The sequence below is a fragment of the Plecotus auritus genome, assembly GCF_963455305.1.
Source record: "Plecotus auritus genome assembly, chromosome: 3".
In the NCBI taxonomy this organism is placed as follows: domain Eukaryota; kingdom Metazoa; phylum Chordata; class Mammalia; order Chiroptera; family Vespertilionidae; genus Plecotus; species Plecotus auritus.
The window spans coordinates 25,406,710-25,429,100 of NC_137772.1; the positions used below are offsets into that span (position 1 = coordinate 25,406,710).

At 43.2% G+C, this 22,391-nt stretch overlaps 1 protein-coding gene across 16 annotated transcripts in view; it reads left to right on the forward strand.

Moving 5' to 3' along the window:
• Nucleotides 1–21,117, forward strand: part of TACC1 (transforming acidic coiled-coil containing protein 1) — a 106,452-nt gene extending 85,335 nt beyond the window's left edge. For 15 of the 16 annotated variants that reach the window (XM_080660900.1, XM_080660905.1, XM_080660901.1 and 12 more), the window contains 8 exons: nucleotides 2,286–2,338; nucleotides 5,285–5,410; nucleotides 9,424–9,500; nucleotides 12,912–12,955; nucleotides 14,253–14,413; nucleotides 15,207–15,313; nucleotides 18,579–18,699; nucleotides 19,787–20,196. In XM_080660900.1, the coding sequence (XP_080517026.1) occupies nucleotides 2,286–2,338; nucleotides 5,285–5,410; nucleotides 9,424–9,500; nucleotides 12,912–12,955; nucleotides 14,253–14,413; nucleotides 15,207–15,313; nucleotides 18,579–18,699; nucleotides 19,787–19,855 (758 nt within the window). In that variant the 3' untranslated portion in view covers nucleotides 19,856–20,196. Of the gene's footprint in view, nucleotides 1–2,285; nucleotides 2,339–5,284; nucleotides 5,411–9,423; nucleotides 9,501–12,911; nucleotides 12,956–14,252; nucleotides 14,414–15,206; nucleotides 15,314–18,578; nucleotides 18,700–19,786 lie in introns of all 16 variants that reach the window. The other variant, XM_080660896.1, reaches the window with a different exon arrangement.
• The last annotated feature ends 1,274 nt before the right edge of the window (nucleotides 21,118–22,391 follow it).

A 22,391-nucleotide genomic window follows, 5' to 3' on the forward strand; every position in this document is an offset into this window, starting at 1 on the left:
AAATTAACCAGTGCCCTATAAAATCCTTCTTAATGTCCAAATAAGAACCTAGATAGACTAACTTTCTTGCTAACCTTCTTGCTGTTGGACTCTCAGAACATTCTAGAGCTGAGGCCCTCCTTCTAGGTCCCAAGTTGTATCTATGACCCTAAACTTGACTTGTGAAATGTTTAGAACCATGTTCCTGACTACATTAAACATTATTTAAAAACCAACATAATTTAATTTGGCATTTTTATACCTAGAATTTAAGAAATCATGATCTCTCATCAAATGAGAGAAGTGGGATGGGAATCAGGACTTTGTGAGAGTTATTCTTCCAGCCTCCTCCCTGCCCCCAGGTCTCAGTTTTTCATCTATAAAATAAACGTGGCAGGCGCTATTCCAGATTTCTTCCCAGGCCTCTTTCTGCTCTGACTTCTTTCCCAAGACTTCATTTGCCATTTCCCTTTATACCACCTTACTCAGTTAGGTGAGCTACACTTATTTCTTTTATGTGAAATATCTTTCTTTGCCATCTCCTATGGAAATTCTGCCCATCCTTTTGGGTCTATTTCAAAAATGTCACTTGGCTCCCACCATGCTTTATGCTCCCAACACGTTTCTCCTTACCGTTCCTGTTTTGTGTATTCATTATAGAAGGGTATCTTTGATAAGCTTCTCAAGGCTAAGGACTATGAGTGATTCATCTTTGAATTTCCTCAGCTGCAGGTGCATAGTAGATATTTGTTGAATTATATTCTTCCTCACTCGGAGGAAATTCCTGCAACAGAAATTTGTAGAGCTGGGGTTCTGTTAGATACAGTGCTGTCCTCATAGTGGGTAGGTAGTATCTCACTGTAACTGACCATCCATATCAAGGGAGAAGAAGAGGCTGTGCTCATGCAGGTGGGAGTGTGAGGTGGACGGGTGTACTGACCCTGTCAGGTGAATCAGAGAACATTTACTGGAGAAAGTCACCTTGGAGCTTGGTGTTGATAGATACAGACATAGATGTGCACCAGAGAACGAGCGTCTCTCTCATTGGGAAGGAACCTGCCATGGGGGTAAAATGCCCAGTGGCTCTGTGAGTTCAGGGTAAGTGGGAACATGAAGTGGTACTTGGGGCTTGCTTTTGTAGGTAGAGGGGAGCCATTGAAGGTTTTTTCTTTATTCTTTTTTTAAAATACATTTTTATTGATAGCAGAGAGGAAGGGTGAAGAAGAGAGAGATAGAAACATCAATGATGAGAGAAAATCATTGATCGACTGCCTCCCGCACGCCCCCTACTGGGGATTGAGCCTGAAACCTGGGCATGTGCCCTCGACTGGAATCGAACCCAAGACCCTTCAGTCCGCAGGCTGACACCCTATCCAGGAGCCAAACAAGCCAGGGCCATTGAAGGTTTTTAAGCAGAGTAGTGATAGGCACATTTGTGTTTTTAAAATAATTCATTATAGATGGACACTATGCTAAAATAATAATTTGTTATTGCTTTGTGGGAGATTGTAGTCGTATAAAATTTTAAAATATTTTAAAATTGTCTTTAGTCCTGGCCAGTGTGTCTCAGTTGGTTGGCCATCATCCCGTGCACTGAAGAGTTGCCAGTTTGATTCCCAGTCAGGGCACACGCCCAGGTTGCAGGCTCTATTTCTAGTGCAGGGTGTAAAGGATGTTTCACTCTTACATTGGTCTCTCTCTCCCTCCCTCTCTCTCTTCCTCTGTCCCTCTCCCTCTCCCTTCCTCTCTCTAAATACCAATTTAAAAAAATTTATCTTCAGTGAGAGCATATTCCTTTAATTAGAAAACGTGTAGTGTTAGGTTTTTTTAAATGTTGTCTCTGGTGGTAGAGTGGGAGGTACAAAATGAATTCAGTTTTGTGGGTATTGCAGTTTGGAGCTTATTGTTTTATCTGCTACTGCTTACACTAATTAGATTGAGGGTACCCTTTTGGGCTGGAGTTTAAGACTTGGTAATAAAACAGCATTCAGTGTTTCCTCTTCCCGAAATAATCCCGTGGTTAGTACATGGGCACAAGGGGGCAGACTTGCTGTTCTTTGCACCTGAAGATTGTGGATTCATCTATGACTGACTAACTCCGCACTCTTTCTTCTAAATATTTTGGACTTTTAACATGGACAACACAGTGATCAATAGGAAGCCAGCGCCCCTGTGAAAACTTGGAGTGTGTTCGTGTGTTGGTAGATGTCATTCTGGGCCTGCGCTGGGGGTTTCCCAGTGCCTTTCACTAGGAAGGGAAGGAACCAGATTCTTGGGTTAACTACAAAAATGACTCTGTGTTTTAGGCGTAGAAAAAGAGACGTGCCAGAAAATGGAGAAAGATGGATCTGCCGTGCCGGTAAGTTCCTAAACTTTGCGGGTGAGGGGGGCGTTAAGTGGAGCTCAGGTTTTTTCAGCATTTGTTTTGAAGCTCATGTTAAATCTTTAAATAAATTATGGCCATTGTTTGGTGATGGGGATGAAATATAAATAAAACACAGCTTCTTCACTTGAGGGGCTCTCACTCTTATCCCGAGATTCCTGGACACCACCCCCTAGCGCAGGGGTGGGCAAACTTTTTGACTCGAGGGCCACAATGGGTTCTTAAACTGGACCGGAGGGCCGGAACAAAAGCATGGATGGAGTGTTTGTGTGAACTAATATAAATTCAAAGTAAAGGAGCGGAGGGGAGAGCAAGAGAACCGGATAGAACAGCCGGATCCGGCCCGCGGGCCGTAGTTTGCCCACGGCTGCCCGTGCAACTGAGCACTTGATGTAGCTAGTCTGAACGAGATGTCCTGTAAGTGTAAAATACAACCGGTTTTTAATGACTTTCATAAAAAGAAGGGAGGTAAAATGTCTCTAACTTTATATTGAGTACATGTTGAGATGATAATATTTTGGGTTAACTAAACTATATTATTAAAATGAATGTCACCTGTTTCTTTTTACTTTTTTCAATGTGGCTGCTGAGAATTTTTAAATTGCATATGGCTTGCATTATATTTATTTTGAACAGCACTGGCAACAGGTACAGAATGGAAACAAACCACACCTGTGGTGAAGGTTGTGCTAGAATGTGTTCCTAGGGGCTGTGGGAGATGACTGGCTGTGTGGCGGGTGGCAGGAAAGCTGAAGCTGTGCTGATGAAAAGCAAAAAACTTAAAGAACTTACTAAGAAAATCAAGTTAATAGAATGGACAAATTCTTGATAACACAAGTGTCATGGGAGGCACAGGGAAAGTGAATTAGCTTAGTAAATTAGCTTCCTGTGGGCAGTTACATGGGAAGCAAGACTATGGGAAAGCCTCTTGATGATAGACATGGCACGGGAAGTTGACAGAATGATCAATGTTCAGGGGTGTATCAGTTACCACAGCAAACATCTGTTATGCCATCATTTGTGGATCAGGAACCCTGGGGCTGCAGGCAAGGTGTAGACCAGTGCCGCGGTCACCTCCAGGCTCCCTCATGTGGCCGTTGGCACATCTCAGATGCTCACTGGCTGTTGACAGAGCCATCAGTTCCTTGCCACATGGACCTCCCCGTGGAGCTTCTCACTGCGTGGAAGCTGGAGTCTTTTTGTAAACAAAGGGACTTACCGTGACTTTTACCATATTGTGCCCTATAGGCGTGAGTCCTTAGGTCCAGCCTGCCCCAAGGAAGAGAGTGCCCGAGAGCATTAGTACCAGGAGGTGGGGTCACGGGAGCCATTTTAGAGGCTTCCTGCCACAAGTGACTCCTGGCTCTAGTGATAGGTCTGTCCCAAGATAGTGTTTCTGAGGATTTTGGACTTCTGTCAGCATAGTGGGCCACCCTCCCCCAAATGCTGCTAGAGAGGGGCACTGCCAGCCTGTGGCTTTGCATTTCCCTTTTCTGTGGCCTAAGCCCAGAATTTCTATATTGGATGAGGTCTGTGAGGCTGTCTGCAAAATTGTGTATTTTTGAGTACTTTTTAGAGAAAGGATGATTCTATAATGACCCTGTCAAGTTTAAAAACCACTGGTCTAAGTGAACCTTGGACTTTATGTTTAGTTCTGGTTCAAACAAAATACCAGAGAGCTGAGTGATTATGATCAATAAATAATTGATTAGTTATACTGACATTTAAGATTATTCCTAGGTCACTTTGGCTGGCATTTTGGATTTTATTTGTTGAGCTTTTCCCCCCATTTATACAAAATGTTTACTTGTATAGGTAAGGGGAAAATAGCCCAAAAAATGCTTTCTAGGAAGGGAGTACAGAACCTATATTCTTATGAAAAATAAAATATTAACCATATGTGGCTCTCTAGAACCCGAGTTTATGATAAAAGCAAGCTGGTGTGTCAGAAAGTGCAGTGCTGCCAGAGGGGACTGAAACAATAGCAAGGAAGAACCAAGAATGCGAGCGTAGGCACGTTGTCAGGAACAAGTCATGGTGCACACCTGACAGCATCACTGGGCTGTGGCACACATCACTGCAGAGCAAGGACTTTCTGGTGATCCTGCATTGGCCGGGCTGGGTGGGCTCAGGTACAGTCACCATTTCTGCCTTCTTAGGCCTGAAACTTAGTAAAAAAAAATTAGAAATATTTCCATCCAAAGTGACTACATAGACACACAAAGTATCATCATGAAAAAAAAAGTTTACTTTCTTTGGAAAATGTATTTACATGGAACATATCATCCCCAGAAACCCCTTGAAAGATGAGCCATGAACCAGGTATAGTGTTCTGTTTTTTTGTTTTGTTTTGTTTTGATTTTAATATATATATTTCTTTATTGATTTCAGAGAGGAAGGGAGAGGGAGAGAGAGATAGAAACATCAATGATGAGAGAGAATCATTGATGGGCTGCCTCCTGCACGCCCCCCACTGGGGATCGAGCCCACAACCCGGGCATGTGCCCTTGGCCGGAATCAAACCTGGGACCCTTCAGTCCGCAGGCCAATGCTCTATCCACTGAGCCAAACCGGCTAGGGCTAGTGTTCTGTTTCTTGCATGTAATTCTTTGGTGACTGAACACTATGATAATTACACTTTCTTTTCGGGGATAAGAAGAAAACTTCTCTAGGCTATCTGTTAGACAAGCAAGACACCCTGATAATCATTAGAACAAGTTTTTCCTTTAGATAGCACTGTAACTAGACTTGATTTCTCAAAAAACCTGCTGGGTTTCTTTTTGTGTGTATTTTTTTTTACTTGAAACATGTTTTTAAAGATTGTGATCAATGTAGTAATGAGGAAATTATTGAAAGATACTTAGGATTAAGAAGCGGAAGATTAAACGTATTAAATGTAACCTCTCCCCTTCCTGTCCCCAGGGACCGTTGGAGTCCCCTGTGGAGAAGGCCCCTGTGTCCGTGGCCTGTGGAGGAGAGAGCCCCCTGGATGGCATCTGCCTCAGTGAATCAGATAAGACAGCCGTGCTCACCCTGATAAGAGAAGAGGTAAATGCTTCCTTGTTCGACCCACTTATCGCTCCATTTCTTTGTAAAGCCATGTGCAGCAGGCAGATTCCATCTCTGCTGGCCTCAGTTATCCCCGCTGGAAGTTCGTGTTTCCTGCAGCTTGTTTAGCTCAGATAAAGGGCTCCCTGTAAAACGCCATGTTGGTGCTGGGGTCCTGACATTGTGGTGTCCTCTTTATCTTTTAGCCTTGAAATTTTAAATATAAAAATTTGCTAACTTTATCCACATGAGTTTGTAAATCAGTGCCTTTATTTTCCAGAGCATATATGCTCCTACATAAAAATTCCTTAAATTCTAGACTTGCACTAATATACTATTGTTTCCTACCTTCATCCATTCTTTAATTCAACTCTCAAATGCCTTTATCGTGTTTCTTTTTTTTTAATTTAATAAATCTTTATTGTTCAGATTATTACAATTGTTTCCCCTTTTTCCTCCCATAGCTCCCCTCCACCCAGTTCCCACCCCACTCTCTGCCATTACCTCCCCCCCCACTGTCCTCATCCATAGGTGAACCATTTTTGTCCAGTCTCTTCCTGCACCCCCCATACCCTTTTTCCCTGAGAATTATCAGTCCACTCCCTTTCTGTGCCACTAATTCTATTATATTCACCAGTTTATTTTGTTCCTCAGATTTTTAATTCACTTGATTTTTAGGTTCCCTTGTTGATAGATATGTATTTGTTGTTCATAATTTTTATCTTTACTTTTTTCTTCTTCCTCTTCTTAAAGAATACCTTTCAGCATTTCATATAATACTGGTTTGGTGGTGATGAACTCCTTTAGCTTTTTCTTACCTGTGAAGCTCTTTATCTGACCTTCCATTCTGAATGATAACTTTGCTGGGTAGAGTAATCTTGGTTGTAGGTTCTTGCTATTCATCACTTTGAATATTTCTTGCCACTCCCGTCTGGCCTGCATAGTTTCTGTTGAGAAATCAGCTGACAATCGTATGGGTGCTCCCTTGTAGGTAATTAACTGATTTTCTCTTGCTGCTTTTAATATTCTCTCTTTGTCTTTTGCCCTTGGCATTTTAATTATGGTGTGTCTTGGTGTGGTCCTCTTTGGATTCCTCTTGTTTGGGGTTCTGTGCGCTTCCTGGATTTGTAAGTCTATTTCTTTCACCAGGTGGGAGAAGTTTTCAGTCATTATTTCTTCAAATAGGTTTTCAGTATCTTGCTCTCTCTCTGCTTCTGGCACCCCCATAATTCTGATGTTGGTATGCTTGAAGTTGTCCCAGAGGCTTCTTACGCTATCTTCAACTTGGATTTTTTTTTTCTTTTTGCTTTTCCGGTTGAGTGTTTTTTGCTTCTATGTATTTCAAATCTTTGACTTGATTCTTGCGTTCCTCTAGTCTGCTGCTGGGTCTCTGTATAATATTTTTTATTTCAGTCAGTGTATGTTTAATTTCTAGTTGGTCCTTTTTCATATCCTTGAGGGTCTTGCTAAATTTATCGGCCTTTTCTAGGATATTCTTGAAAAGCCTTAAAACCGTGGTTTTGAATTCTATATCCAGTCGTTTGTTTTCCTCCATTTCTTTCATTTGTGACCTGTTTCTTTGCCTCTGCATTTTCGCTACCCCTAAGTTGGTAAGGTAGCTTTGTGTGCTAGGTTTCCTATATGGCCCAGTGGGTCGGCCTCCCCAGTTAACCTGAGGTGGACACTCTTGGTGCACCCCTTTGTGGACTGTGTGTACAGCCTTGTTGTAGTTAAGTCTTGATTGTTGTTGGTATCACTGGGAGGAATAGACCTCCAGGCCAGTTGGCTGTGAGGATCAGCTATGTCTACGCTGGGAGAAGTTCAGTGCTGGAGACAGCCTTATAGGATTAGACTTGCAAAATTGCAAAAGCCTCTGTGCTCAGCTTGGATGGGGCGGTGTCTCAGGGCAGAGCAGACAGTCTTGGCTTCCCGTCAGCCCTGCCCTTGCGCGCGTGCCTCCAGACTTCTGCCTTCCGCGACTCCCCTGAGTTTCTGCCTGACTGTCCAGATTCCCCCGTAAAAGCATGGGTCCCCAGGGGCTCGCCTGGAACTGGGGTTCAGTGCAGTCAGGAGCTTCCGACTCCCTTCTGCTAGGGAATGCCTGCAGCAACCTCCACATTCAGCTTTCTCTGTGAGCATTTGCATGCACGCGCGCGCGTGCCTCCAGACCCGCCACGGCTCCCCCGGGTTTCCGAGTCTCTGAGTCTCCATGTGCCTTTCTCTCTACCTGACAGTCCATACTCCCCCTGTATGAGCCTTGGTCCACGGGGTTTCGCCCGGAACTGGGTTTCAGTGCAGTTGGAACTGGGGTTCAGTGCAGTCGGGGGCTTCCTTCCCCCTCCCGCCAGAGTAAGTCAGCCAGGCACTCAGTCGCCCTTCCTGTCTGTGCGCATCTCCATACCTCAGCCCTCCTTTGCCGCTCCTCTGATTCTTTGTGAGCTTTCCTCTTTCCTTCTAGTTGTAGAATTTCCACTCAGCCAGCCTTCCTGTGGTTCTGGATGATGTCCGTTCTGTCTTTTAGTTGTAGTTTTGAAATTGTTGTGCGAGGCAGCAGTTTAGGTGCTTACCTATGCCGCCATCTTGGTTTCTCTCCTATCATGTTTCTTGAGCAGCCTCTGTTCAAAAGTAGGTCACTGCTAAGGCCTTGGGTGATGTGAAAAATATGAAAGACACTGTTATATACTAGAAATCAGTTACCACCCTCTCCTGTTATATTTCTGTGTTATATTTATGTACTTGGCTTGTGTGTTACTTGATGACTCCAGCCTATTTTAAAGCAGGTGGAGCAATTTTATTTTTATAATGTGATGAAAGTAGTTAAGTACCTGTGATACATGTCTCTTAAAGCTTTAAAAAATGGCATTAAGGCCCTAGCTGGTTTGGCTCAGTGGATAGAGCATTGGCCTTCGGACTGAAGGGTCCCAGGTTCAATTCTAGTCAAGGGCACATGCCCAGGTTGTGGGCTTGATTTCCAGTAGGGGTTGTGTAGGAGCTGCCAATCAATGATTCTCTCTCATCATTGATGTTTCTGTCTCTCTCTCTCTCCCTTTCTCTCTGAAATCAGTAAAAATATATATTTAAAAAAATAGCATTTGGTTGGTAATGAGAGATGTCAACTAACCCTGTTGTCAGCTTGGATGCAGTGTTGAGGAGCCCCCCACCCCCATCTTGTAAATGAGAAAAATGACTTCACCTTCCTCCTGAGATTTAAACTATGAGATGTCCCCCTCATGGATCAAAGGAAAGATGTGTTTAGTCACTGAAGCAGATAAGGCTTCTAGGATCCTGATTAAAGGCACCAAAGTAAAAATGTACCAATTAGAGAGAAGCACAGAGAAGTAAATAAAAGGAGAACAAGGTGTGCCCATCCAAGCCCTGTGCAAGGCAAATGGAGTTTCAGGTAGTGAATTTAGATAATTTCCTTTCCATTTAGCATGGGCATCCCCATGGGTTCTGCACAGCCTATAGTAAGATGGATGCACTGGCTGGAGGCATTGAACTTCTGACTCTCTTTCTGACTGTTTTTATCAAGCAATCAGAAATCTCTGCAGAAAGAGAATATGATGGTCATGCCAACTTCTAATGCTCTGACTGTGGCAGTTTTGTTTCTCATCCTAACTAAGATTGGTGCACTGGTGTCTCCGTGGGTTAAGGTGACTCTCTGTCAGATGACGCTCTGCTCTGGGTGTCTTGTCCCAATCTGTCTTCTAGGCCTACAGAGCGAGAGCCAGACCCTGGCCTGAGGTTGAATTTGCAGAGATCTTAGTTACCAATTGGAATTTTCCTAGGAGATGTTCTGCTCACCTTTACTCTGGTGGCTACGTTTCCAGCATCGCATGTAGCTAAGAGTCTATTTTTCTAAATGCTTATGAGCATTAGATAGATGATTAGGTGTACATTCCTGATGCATAGGGAATGTCTTGGGTGGAACTGTTGTTTCAGCCTCCAGTCTTAAATTCAAGCTGTAATAGATTGAGTAGGTAAAACCAAGCTTTCTCTCTATTATAATCTAGATAATCACTAAAGAGATTGAAGCAAATGAATGGAAGAAAAAATATGAAGAAACCCGACAAGAAGTCTTGGAGATGAGGTAAGATTGGAGGTTTGGGCAAGGGATTGTATACCTTTATGTATTGTTAGATTTAATACAAATGAAATGATGAAAGTATTTGCTTATTACAGAACCAGCTATTGAGAACGTGGGGCTATGCTATTTATATCTTAATTTGTGATTGATAATATCATTTCATGAGCATTGCTCACCAGGCATTATATTCAAACTAGAGGCCCGGTGCACAAAATTCATGCACGGGGGTCCCTCAGCCCAACCTGCACCCTCTACAATCCAGGAGCTCTCAGGGGATGTCCTACTGATGGCTTAGGCCCACTCCCCTGGTTCTCTGCTCTCAGTGGGGCCTGGGGGTTTTGCTGCAGCCATGGAGATGAAGCCCCCATGCCCTGCTGTCTGCTCTCTGCCTGCTGCCACCATGCGCCATGCGAAGGAAGTCCCAATGCCCTGCAGTGTGCTCTGTCTGCCAGGCCTGGGGGCTTCGCCAGCACCAGCACACTAAGGAAGCCCCCAAGCCCTGCTTTCTGGGCTCTGTCTGCTGGGCCTGGGGGTGTTCCCGCCGCCTCTGTGCTAAGGAAGCCCCCAAGCCCTGCTGTCTGGGCTCTGTCTGCCCGGCCTGGGGGCAGATCCAGCCTTGCTGCTTGGTCCCTGCGAACCCCGGCAGGCTGACAGGCCCAGACATTGCAGCAGCGGTGGAGCAGCGAGGCTGGATCCGCCCCTTCCAGCGGCGGATCCAGCCTTGCTGCTCTAGTGGACAGGCCCAGACACTCCAGCAGCAGGGCTGAGGGGACTGGGTGCCGCCATCTTGTGGCTATGGGGGCCACCATTTTGTCGTGGAGTGACAGTTAATTTGCATATTACTCTTTTATTAGATAGGATACGTTAGTTTATTTTGGGGTGTTCAGAACATTACAAGTAAGCAGAACTCACATAATTCCTATCTTTTGAAATAACAAATTTGTGTAAAAATATCCCTTTGAAATACAGAGTAATAAGATTTCCTGACATTAAGTTATGGAGACAATATAATTCATAATATGTTTTAAAAATTCATCTTTATTGTTGAAAGTATTACAGATGTCCCCTTTACATAATACTTTAAAAAAACTATTCATGGTAGCGTCAAGTCTCATAACCAATAAATAGATTATAAAAAGCATGTTAACAGGAAACAGAACTGATTGACATTTTAAAATTGAAAGCTTTATTTTTGCTGCTCACTCTGTAGAAAGGAGATTTAGCAGCCCTGGAACAACTAGAGATGGCATCAGAGAAGAGGGAAAAAGCATAAATAATTTATACAGTCAGCACTTGAATGATTAGGAAATTTTTTAAATAAGTCCATGCTAATTTGTGTCCCTTGTGTTATTATTATTTTTTTAATTTTTAAAAGATGTTTTTATTGATTTTTTTCTTTAGAGAGAGGAAAGGAGAGGGAGAGAGAAACATCGATCAGTTGCCTCCTGTACGAACCTGCAACCTGACTGGGAACTGAACCAGCGACCTTTCAGTGCATGGGGCAGAGCTCTACCAACTGAGCCACACTAACCAGGGCTATCTGTTCTTTTGAGCATTTATTTACTGGGTGTAAGGCGCTATTCTGGGAATGGTGGAGAAGAAGGAGCAGCCCCTGTCCTTGGAGAGCTTATAGGAGCTATTATTATGTGTTAGAAGCTTGGGTGCAGGGTCAGTGATGGGCACGACCAGTGAGGAGAAAGGGAGCCGTCATTTCTTACTGAGGGATTACAGGGAAGAGCACCGTCACTTAGGCCAACGTTATTGCATTTCGCTTAAAGGAAGGTTAACGTGACGGGTGATCTTTGAATAACTGAGCTGCTTTGGGGGTTAGGATAGTAAAATAAAAGTTGTAACTAAATCAGAGGGGACAGATGTCAGAAATGGTGGGTTGGGGCCAGGAAAGCCTGAACACAGATCAGGTCTTTTAGGAAGACCCCCCCCCATAATGTCATTATAGTAGTTCCCCCCTTACCCACCACCGATATGTTTCAAGACCCCCGTAGATGCCTGAAACTGCAGATAGTGCCGAAACCTACATGTACTTTTTCCAGTACATACATATCTATGATAAAGCTTAATCTGTCAATTAGACACAAGAGATTAACAATAATAACCTATAATAAAATAGAACAGTTTTAACAATCCTATATAATAAAAGCCTAATATGCAAATCGACCAAATAGCGGAATGACAGGCCGGTGGGGGGTGGGGCCTGTTTGTGAGCGGCGCCCGGCCAGCTAAGGCAGGTGCCAGTGGGCAGAGGGAGGGGACAGCGATGAGGGGGGTAGCGATGGAGGGACATTAGGGGGTGGGGCTGGCTGTCCCCCGATTGGCACACCAGGGTCACCTCCTGCAGAGGGAGGCCACTGGCAGTGGGGCAATGGGGGGGTGGGGCCAGACCTGCCCTCTGGTGGTCAGTGTGCTCCCACAGGGATGTCTGTGGGGAACGGGCCTAAGCTGTCAGTCTGACATCCCCTGAGGGCTACGGGACTGCAAGAGAGTGCAGGCTGGGCTGATGGACCCCCCCACCGCCCCTGCACGAATTTTCGTGCACTGAACCTCTAGTATACTATAATAAAAGTTATTTGAATGTGGTTTGTCTCTCTCAAAACATCATGTTGTACTTTATTCATCTTTTCAGTTAAAGGAAACACTTTATGAGTTCTCTAAGTAAAATAAGGGTGATTTGAACACAAGCCCTGTGATACTGAGATAGTTGATCTGATCATCCAGATGGCTAAGTGACTGACAGGCAGGTAGCATATGCAGCTTGGGATGCTGGACAAGGATGATTCACATACCAGGCAGGACTGAATGGGGTGGTGTGTGATTTCATCACACTACTCAGAATGGTGCAAAATTTAAAACATATGTTTACTTCTGGAATCTTCCATTTAATATTTTTGGACTGTGGTTAACTGAGAGTAACTGAAATTAGAAAGTGAAACCACCAGTAATGGGGGACTACTGTAACTTATTTTGTAAAACATTGATTTGTCTAAGCAAACCTAAATCTATTGCCTGGAGGTCATTTCTTTGCCTGGAGGCAAAGAAAAAGTGAAGGCAGTTGTTTCTACAAATAGAATGAAGGCTTGTTAAACATAAAATCTTAAGAAAAACCTTTTGAACATTAACAAATCTTGTATTAACATTAAAAAAAGAGATCCAAAGTGGATAAATGGGTTACGTAAATCTGTCAGTATTCAGGGCGCTGCAAAAATAGGTTTACAGTTGTGAGTACACAAACCAGATGTTATTTTATTGTATTATATTAATTGTATTTTTTCCAAACAAACAGCTGTAAATCTACTTTTGCCCCACCCTGTATGTTAATGTGTTTAATTGGGAAAGTATTTCTCCAACTTCTATTGTCTACAAATTCTCCTCTGATAATAATTTTTTTTTATTTTTAAGGAAAATTGTGGCTGAATATGAAAAGACCATTGCCCAAATGATTGGTAAGGACATTTTTTATTCTAGGGTATGAGCCATAGGATCCATAGATGAATTTCAAATCAGGATACAAACTTCACTTTGTCCCTCACTTAGATACAATTGATTCTCATTATTCACAGTAGTTATGTTTTATGAAGTTGCCACCAACACCGAGTTAGCAAACACTGAACTGTTGCTTCTAGGAAAGTACAGGGTTAGGTTCCTGCAAGCTCTGATCACAACTGTTTGGAAATTACATAATCTTGTCTTATGTGTGCTTTGGTTTAAAAACATCTTATTTGATATATAGTGTTGATTCATTAACATTGGCCTCGAGGCCAACAGTGCTATTTAGCTCATGTGTGAACAAAGCTTATTGAGCATATATTTTCCCCGTAAGGCACATCACAGCCTTCCTGCACTTAGGAACTCTAGACAGCTCTGTAGCACTACACTTGGGTGCTATTTTTAAATAGCAAAATCACCAACAGAAAGCACAGACACAATACACAAAAGCACTAAATAGACTGTGGAAAGGACACTTATTTACAGTATAAAGCGAGAAGGCATCACCTTTCTCAACCTCAGCTGTTCTGCACATGTCTGTGAATGACCAGGAATGCACCAGAAGTACTGATTTGGGGGTCACAAATAAATTTTAGTAAGTAGGCAAATTCACAGATAGGGGATCTGTGAGTGATGGGGATCAGCTGTAGCTGGGTTCATTTTAGAGGCTGGCAAACACTTGGATCCTGTGAAAAGCCCTCCCCCAGTACCCAGAGCACAGGCAGCCGAGGCACATCGTCCGTACCCCCAGGTGGTGCAGTGTCCTCACTCTCCTGCCAGCTGTACCTTCCGGTGTCAGACCCACGGCCTTTCCAGAATGGCAGTGGTTGGTCTTCCTGCACTGGATTTAGAACTTCTGGCCAGTGTTGTAAGGACTGACTTCTGAAATCAGAGTCAGGTCTGTCTACACGTAAGCACTGAAGTGGTATTTTCTGCTGTCCTCATCACCAATACCATCCCAGCACGTGGCCTTTGCCACAGCTGTTCCCCCTCATCTGCTTGGAATCTGTTTAGATCTCTCCTGAGTGAGGCCACTCTCTATAAAAAGGGAACCCCCCCACCTCCTGCCCTGCCTTGATTCCCCCATCACTTGTCACCACATCTCTCTCCCACAGAATGTAAGTGCTTGAGAGTGGGGACTTTGTAATGTCCACTCTGGGTCCCACCAGCGAGAACACTGCTTATTAGCTCAGGAGGGCAGCTGCTAACTGTTTGTTGATTGAATGTGCCTTTGTTTTTTATTGTGATTCACAGAAGATGAACAAAGGACAAGTATGACCTCTCAGAAAAGCTTCCAGCAACTGACCATGGAGAAGGAGCAGGCCCTGGCTGACCTTAACTCTGTGGAAAGGTCCCTTTCTGATCTCTTCAGGAGATATGAGAACCTGAAAGGTGTTCTGGAAGGGTTCAAGAAGGTAGCATGTCCTTTCTTCTGGAATCTCTTTGCTGTGGTGGTGGATCGTCAGATGTGTATGCCAGAGGAGTATGGGTAGCCTTTTAAATTGGGTTTTGGGGCCCCTGTTGGCCTGTATCTTCTGTTCTAGGGAAGCTGGAGGATCCCCTCCCCCTTTTCTTTGTGGGTGGCGTGTCTTGGTCATTTCTCTCCTGGGTCAGGCCAGTAAACCCCAGACACAACCAGAGTGTGGCATGGAGTATAAGAACTGTGGAACCCTTGGACTTTAGGAGAATTCTAGAAATGTTCATAATGCACCAATTTAATATTAGTAAAAGTAAAAGGGATTCTAGAGATAGCCCTGAAAAGTTTAGGCTGCACGTTCTAGAGAAAAGTAATGTTTCAAATTTAGGTGTATTGATTTGATTTACTGTCAACCAGATAACATTTATAGCAGTGAACATTCTTTTTGTCCATATTAAAATAAAAATGAGACTGGCTAATTTATGGGAATCAGATTGACGTTCAGAGTTGAATAACTGCCTTCCTAAAGCAGGTGTACTAGTGTAACTGAACCTTGCTGAATGAAAATTAATATATGCCCCTTACCTATACATGAAGAAATTATCTAGAATTTCTTCGGTAGATTTATTTGTGCCTGTTTCAAATTACCATACAGTATAATTTAAAGGCATCTGAATTAATTGGGTTTTCTTGTTTTTAAAAAAATGAGGACTGTGATACATGGTGTGTCACTAGCAGAAGAAAAAGAAAATGATGTGTTTCTTTTATTTTCACTTGATATTTGAGAACAGAATGAAGAAGCCTTGAAAAAATGTGCTCAGGATTACTTAGCCAGAGTTAAGCAAGAGGAACAGCGGTATCAGGCTTTGAAGATCCACGCAGAAGAAAAACTGGACAAGTAAGAGCTTGCACATAAGAATTTTACTTTTCACGATGTGAGAAGATTGATGGAGGCAAGGAAGAAATCACTGTTTTGCAACTCTAGATGATGTGTATGTGTGTGCGTGCACATGTGTGTGTATTTACTTTTTTGAATAGGTGGAATCTTCCCATGCTCTAATATTAAAAAAATAAGAAGATATACAGTATCTCCCTCCATCCCATGCCCATTCCCCTGGGGTTCCTCCTCTTTCCTCACCTGGGTTCATCACCATTTTATCCTCCCAGATACTCTTTTATCCCCATCTTTTTTCTCCCCCAGCTTTATTGAGACATAATTGACATACAACATTGTGTAAGTTTAAGGTATACAGTGTGTCAATTTGATATACTGAAGTATTGCACCATGATAGTGTTAGCCAACACCTCCAACTCAATAATTACCATTTTTAATGTCGTGAGAATCTCCTTTTTTATACAAATGATAGCATACCTCGCTTTTCTCTTTTAGTAATGTATTTTGGAAATCATCTCATATCAATCCATGAAGAGCTCCCTTTCTTTTTAAAACAGCCGTGTGGTGTGTTCCTCTGTTGGAATGTATCATTCTATTGTTGGAATGTCCCTCCCTGTTGGACCTTCAGGTTATTTAAAATCTGCTACCAATAGTGCTGCAATAAGCAACCTTTTATGATTATCATTAGGCATGCATGGGAGTTATCTGTATGATAGGAAAAGAATGCTGGGCCAAAGACTATAGGAACTTATACTTACAATACTGTCCAATTGCCCTCCTTAGACTTCTATTAATTTATATTTCTACACAATGTATGAGTGTCTCTTTTCCCTACAGCTTTGCCAACAGGTCAGATTTTTTGTTTTCTGCAAACATAATAGATGAAAAATGGTATTTTGGTGTAGTTGGTTGGTTTTTTTATTGTTGTTCTGGGTTTTTTTTATGGCAAGCAACAAAGCATTTATTTTATTCATTGTAGTTTTGACTTATGTTTATTTTATGAGTGAAATTAAACATATCTTAGCAGCTGTCCATACAGATATTTGCTTTACTATGAATGACTGTTCTTTGCCTGTTTTTCTATTGTCAGTTTATTTATGTGTTACCTATAGACATTATCTATACTAATAAAAGGGTAATATGCAAATTGGTCAGGACACCCTCACAGTAACGACCAAACAGCAGGCTGCATGGGGCAATCAGGCCGGCAGGGGGTGGTTAGTGAGGGATGACCAAACACCTGAACAGCAGGCTGCGTGGGGCGACCCGGCCAGCAGGGGGGGGTGGTGAGGGGCGACCAAATGCCCGAACAGTAGGCTGCATGGGATGACCAGGCCGGCAGAGGGGGGCAGTTGGGGGCAACCAGGCCGGCAGTGGGGGCAGTTAGGGGTGATCAGGCTGGCAGGCAGGTGAGCAGTTAGGATTATGCGGTCCTGGATTATGAGATGGATGTCCAGCTGCCAGTTTAGGCCCGATCCCTGGGATTGGGCCTAAACTGGCAATTGGACATCCCCCAAGGGGTCCTGGATTGGAGAGGGTACAGGCTCGGCTAAGGGGATCCTCCCCCCCCCCCGCAACCTCCCCCTCTGCCCCCCGTGCATAAATTTCGTGCACCAGGCCTCTAGTATTTATATATTAAGAATGACAGCCCTTTGTGATATGAGTGGTAAATAATTTTTCCTGCTTGTCAGTTACCCTTTGGCTCTGCTTGTAGTGGTTTTGATGTGCAGACATGTATTTTTGGTAGTGAAATTAGCAGTCATTTTTCTTACAGTGTCAAGATTTCCTGTCATAGGAAGAAAGATTTCCCTTGGGCTGAATATTAAAAGTTCTCCTGTTTTCCCTTTAGTACTTTTATGGCTTAATTTTTTAATTCTTAAATCCAACACATTTGGAATTTATCCTGGGGAGTGGTATGAAGGATGTATCCAACTTCATTTTTTAACTAAAAAGTAATACATACTTGTACATTTTGCTCTCTATCTTCCTATTTGTAAAACATTTTAAGTTCCCCCTTTCCCATTGCCACTCCCAGAGGTACTGCTATTAAAGTTTATTGTGTATCCTTCCAGTCTTTGTGCCTTTGCAAATACTGCCCATAATAGCTTTGATTTTTTAAAAAGTATAATGGAGGCAGCATATTACAAAGTTTCCTTTTTCATTTGATAGTATAGCATGGCCATTTTTCATGTCAGAACATATAGTGTAACCTAATTCACCATTGTGCCAAGTGGGAATATTGCTGTGGATGGGTTACTAACAGGGAGGGCACTGCTGGCTCAGAGGGTGTATACATGTTAAACTGTAGTGGTTATTATCACATTGCCCTCCACAGAGATGGCTAATTTTCATCCCCCCAGTGAGCCTGTTTCCTTGCATCTAAGACAATATGGGACAGGATCATTCTTGTTAATTTTCCTCAGTCTGACGGATTTTAAAGATTTATCACCTTAATTTGCATGTCTCTGATTACTAGTGAGTTTTTACCATCCTCTCGTCAGTTAATTGGCTATTTATCAACTGACATTTATGTTTTTCTGTTTTTTGTTTTTTTTTAAAATATATATTTTATTGCTTTTTTACAGAGAGGAAGGGAAAGGGATAGAGAGTTAGAAACATCGATGAGAGAGAAACATCAATCAGCTGCCTCCTGCACACCTCCTACTGGGGATGTGCCCACAACAAGGTACATGCCCTTGACCAGAATCGAACCTGGGACCTTTCAGTCTGCAAGCCGATGCTCTTATCCACTGAGCCAAACCGGTTAGAGCAGCCAAACCGGTTAGAGCCATTTATATTTTTTTAAAAGTTTCCTTTGCCCAGCAATAGTAAAGTCATTTTTAGGACTGTGTCGTAAATGAGATGGTTAGTATCCTGCCTCTTTAGCTGCGATGATCCCGAGGATGATCCTACCTGCTATTGTACTGGGTTAAAAACCCCACAAAACTAATTTGATTGCTGTAGAAACTGTCATGTGATTTCATTTTCCAGTGACATGAATTTTGAAGGACACCGTGGCCTTTGAGATTAACTCTACCATTGGTTTGCACCATGCAAATTTGCTTAGCAGCTGTGTGTAAATTGAGTGTTTATAAGTTAAAATTGAATTATTTAGGTCATCGATTCCTTTTGTTTTTCTCTTGTCATGAAGTCAGTTCATTTAGGTTGTTTCAGAGATGTCAGTGGTTACTGTCCTGACGCTTTTGCAGTGACTGATGACTAACCATGTGCTTTTTGTCCCTTTATTCTACAAACAAAACATAAACAGAGCCAATGAAGAGATTGCTCAGGTTCGAACAAAAGCGAAGGCTGAGAGTGCAGCTCTCCACGCAGGACTCCGGAAAGAGCAGATGAAGGTGGAGTCCCTGGAAAGGGCCCTTCAGCAGAAGGTACGAAGAGGGGTGTGACCACAGGGACCTAGGTTTCTGTCCTCTGCAGTGGCTGGCTTGCGGTGCATCTGGATGAAAGAGGCCTCGCCTTTTTGCCCAGACACTTCAATCCAGTTCCTTTTGAGCCAGTTCAGGGGGGAAACAAACAAGGCAAACCAGGAAATTTCCAGGCACATTGGTGGGAACTGTCCACAGGCAGGGTGCAGAGAGGAAGTGGCATTAACTGAACTTCAGGGTCCAAACGCTGTTTAGTTGGGGCTTAGGCTTCCTTTTTAAAAAAAGTTCTCTCTGTGTGTGTGGTCTTATTTTTTTTTAATGTAGTATAAAAGCTGTCTTCCCTTGATTATAATTTTACTGTGCAGGGCACATTTGGCAACACCTAGAGATATATTTGGTTGTTATGACTAGGAGAAGCTACCAGCATCTAGTGGGGAGAGGCCAGAAATGCAGCCAAACATCCTACAGTGCACAGAACAGCCCCACAAGGAAGACTGACCCAGCCCCAAATAACAGTGGAGGGTGGTGGAGCAGCTGCTGTAGGTGAATAGTGGTAACAGTGGTCCCTATTGCTCGCTGCTCGGCGATCCTCGGACTTGGGTTTTTGTCTGCCTCTAGTGTTTTCCTTCCTATGTCTCCAGTTGTGTACGCATGCCTGTGGCCTCCATTACGTTAGGACAGGGTTCTTACCATGGCTTCTGAAAAAAGATCAGACAGAGTTCCTGGGATACGAGGACTCAAGAATCCAGATCCCTGGAGATGCTAATGGATTGAGTGAGGCCCAGATACTTGTATTTTTAACAGGAACCCTGGGTAATTCCTATGATAGCAAGAAAATTTGAGAAGTAAGGGGTTCGTGGACAAGCTGCAGAGGGCCAGTAACTAACCTCACCCCCTACTCAGTTTAAGCATAACTTTTTGCACATGAGCATTTTCCGGGGGGAAGGTATAGTGCTCTCCTTTCTTTCAAGGAGAAAAGATGTGGAAAGAGCCACGGAGTTAGAGTAGAGCCAGTCTGGGAACTGTTGGTTATAATTTCCTTTATCTCAGTACACGGATGACCTGCATAGTCGTATCATTTGTCTTTCAGAACCAAGAAATCGAAGAACTGACGAAAATCTGCGACGAGCTGATTGCAAAGCTGGGAAAGACTGACTGAGTTTCCCCTGTTCGCTCAGTGGATCTGCATTTGGCTGCTTCTGTTGTGACCGCAGTTATCTTGCCTTATCCAGGAATTGTTGCCCCTTTGCAGAGAAAAAAAACTTTGAAAAAGCACATGCCCGCTGCTGCCTGTCCTGCTTTGCTGCCGGCGCACAGCCCTGGAAGAACCCTGGAGTGTTGCCCCGTCGCCGAAGGAGTGGCATCAGGCCGTCCTGGAGTCCTCACAGCGCCACCCATGGTCCAGTAGACAGGCTGCTAAGTTGGGTTTGTGATTTCTCTGTCTTAATTCATTTTTTTTTACAACTATGTACTTTATTAATATTTTTTCAACCACACCGTAACATGAACAGCATATTCTCCCATACTTCAAAGATTCCCATCGCCACATATAATTCACTTCAGAGGCATATAGGTTCTGAAAAATAATGTTCTCAGTAATTGCGAAGAGCAGCGTTTTAGGAACTCTTCCTGCTTTACCATTTAAAAGAGACTCATGGCTGAGGAAGCACCCACACCTTTTGCTCCCTGGAGAACTCTGAGCTAAACTTAATTCTTTCAGTTCTATGTCGCATACATATAAGCAGTTAGGAACTTTGCACATGAGCAGGAATCAGTCAGATGCAGAAGTGGAATTTCTAGGACCATTCATATATCGGGGCAGAAGCACCACTGGGATTCCCATGACGATGAATGTGTGCTTGGTGCCTTCTGTTGCACATGCCAAAGGTCGTACTGGAGAAAGCGGAGCATGCCATAAATGAGCTAGACAAGTCCCTTGGCCTCTTTGTACCTTAGTTTCCTTATAACTTGTGTAAAAGCTGCATTCCATGCCAGGCCTGAAATGTTCCAAAGCTCACTTTTGTTGTTAAATTGCAAATAAGATTTATATATTGCAAAAAAGGAGTGCTGCAAACGCATTCCTTTCAATAAATTCTATTTTATTGCAGGATAAATCTAAATACTGGAGGGAAAGCAGGCCTTCAAATAAACCCTCAAATAATTCTCTCAAATTATTTCCACTGAGATTTACCAGCATCATCTCCTCCACCCATCCCCCACAACCATTCAGGCGGGAGGGAGGCCTGCTGCAGCCCCTGGGTCCAACCCCACTCCCGCACCCCTTTTAAGTGCTCCACCTCCTTCCTCTTCGCCCTAACATGGCGCCACCACAGCCTGTCTTAATTCATTTTGAAGTCCACTTTGCTACATTTGTGATTTTATGGCTACTGTTTGGGATCATCTCCTGTTCACCATGTCTCTGATTTTTTGTGTGTGACATATTTATTTTATCTTTTAAATTTAATTTTCAGTATTGGTGGTTTTATTTGAGGAGGTAATTTGGCTTTTGTTACTTCTAATTTGTAAACAAGAAGGGGCTCTGAGTACCCATTTACATACATATACAAACACTGACATATATTTACATATGCTGCTGTTTTCCCCTGAGTATAGTCAAATAAGAACCTACAGAAGAGCCTATTTCCATAAATGTAAAAATTTATTTTGGAATAGAGTCCTGGCTCAGAATGCCAGCTTCAGGATTTTGGGGGATTGAACATGTGGAAACTCCTGACCCCTGTCATGACTCATGACCCTGTCTCAGGTTTCACGTCCAGGGAAGACTTCACCATAACATTTGTTGCCTGGTGCTGGATACTCCTCAGCCTTGGCGAGTGTGAGCGCGGCCCCTCTGGGTGGGTCTGCAGGCTGACGGTGGCTGCTTCCTGCAGGAACAGCAGAGTGGGGCTCCCTTGGAACTGGGTCTAGGAACTGGGTATGGCTAGGCCGTCCTAGAGCCACTTCTTTTCTGCTTCACTTGTTGCTGCAAAACCAACATTTCCTCTTGATTATTTGAAATATGCTGAGAAAATCTACTTGTAAAAGGTTTAGATGATCTTATAATTAAAAGGTAACCGTAACTCCATCAGCAAGTAAAGGGGAAGAAACAGTTGTTTTTTCACAAATGGGATGTCTTGTTCTCCAGATTTTTTCTTTTGAGGCAAAAAAAAGTTTTTTCAAACTTAAGACAGAATTTTTAACAAAATGGGCAGTAAAAATCATGTGAACCACTCTGAAAACCAGCGCATTTTGAGTGTTTTTAAACAGGCCATTTGACTAGTGGAGGAGGGGAGTGCAGGGATCAGGCCCGCACACACAGAACCCACTTCCTCAAGCTCTTCCTGGGCTTACTTCAGAGGGGAGAGGCCGTTAATCCCCAACAGGAAAATTCCTCAGCATTTGATAGGCAAAACCAAACCCTGCATGTGTTTTAAAGCACTCTTGTCTTAACCTTAACACCTGAAGATCTTCATGGTCACATGCACTATGTTCACTACCTGTAAGTTTTCGTGCTTTTCCTGTAAAACTATTGCATGATCCCCCTTCAGCAATGAATTGTGCCAGGTGGAGAGCCTCTGTAGATCTTCAAATATGAATTTCCCTTTAGAAGTGTACTATTCACAGGTGTGCAATCTTTAGCCCCAATGAGGTCAATAATGCCTTTTAAAGCCAGAGTCACATTTTATCAATATGCA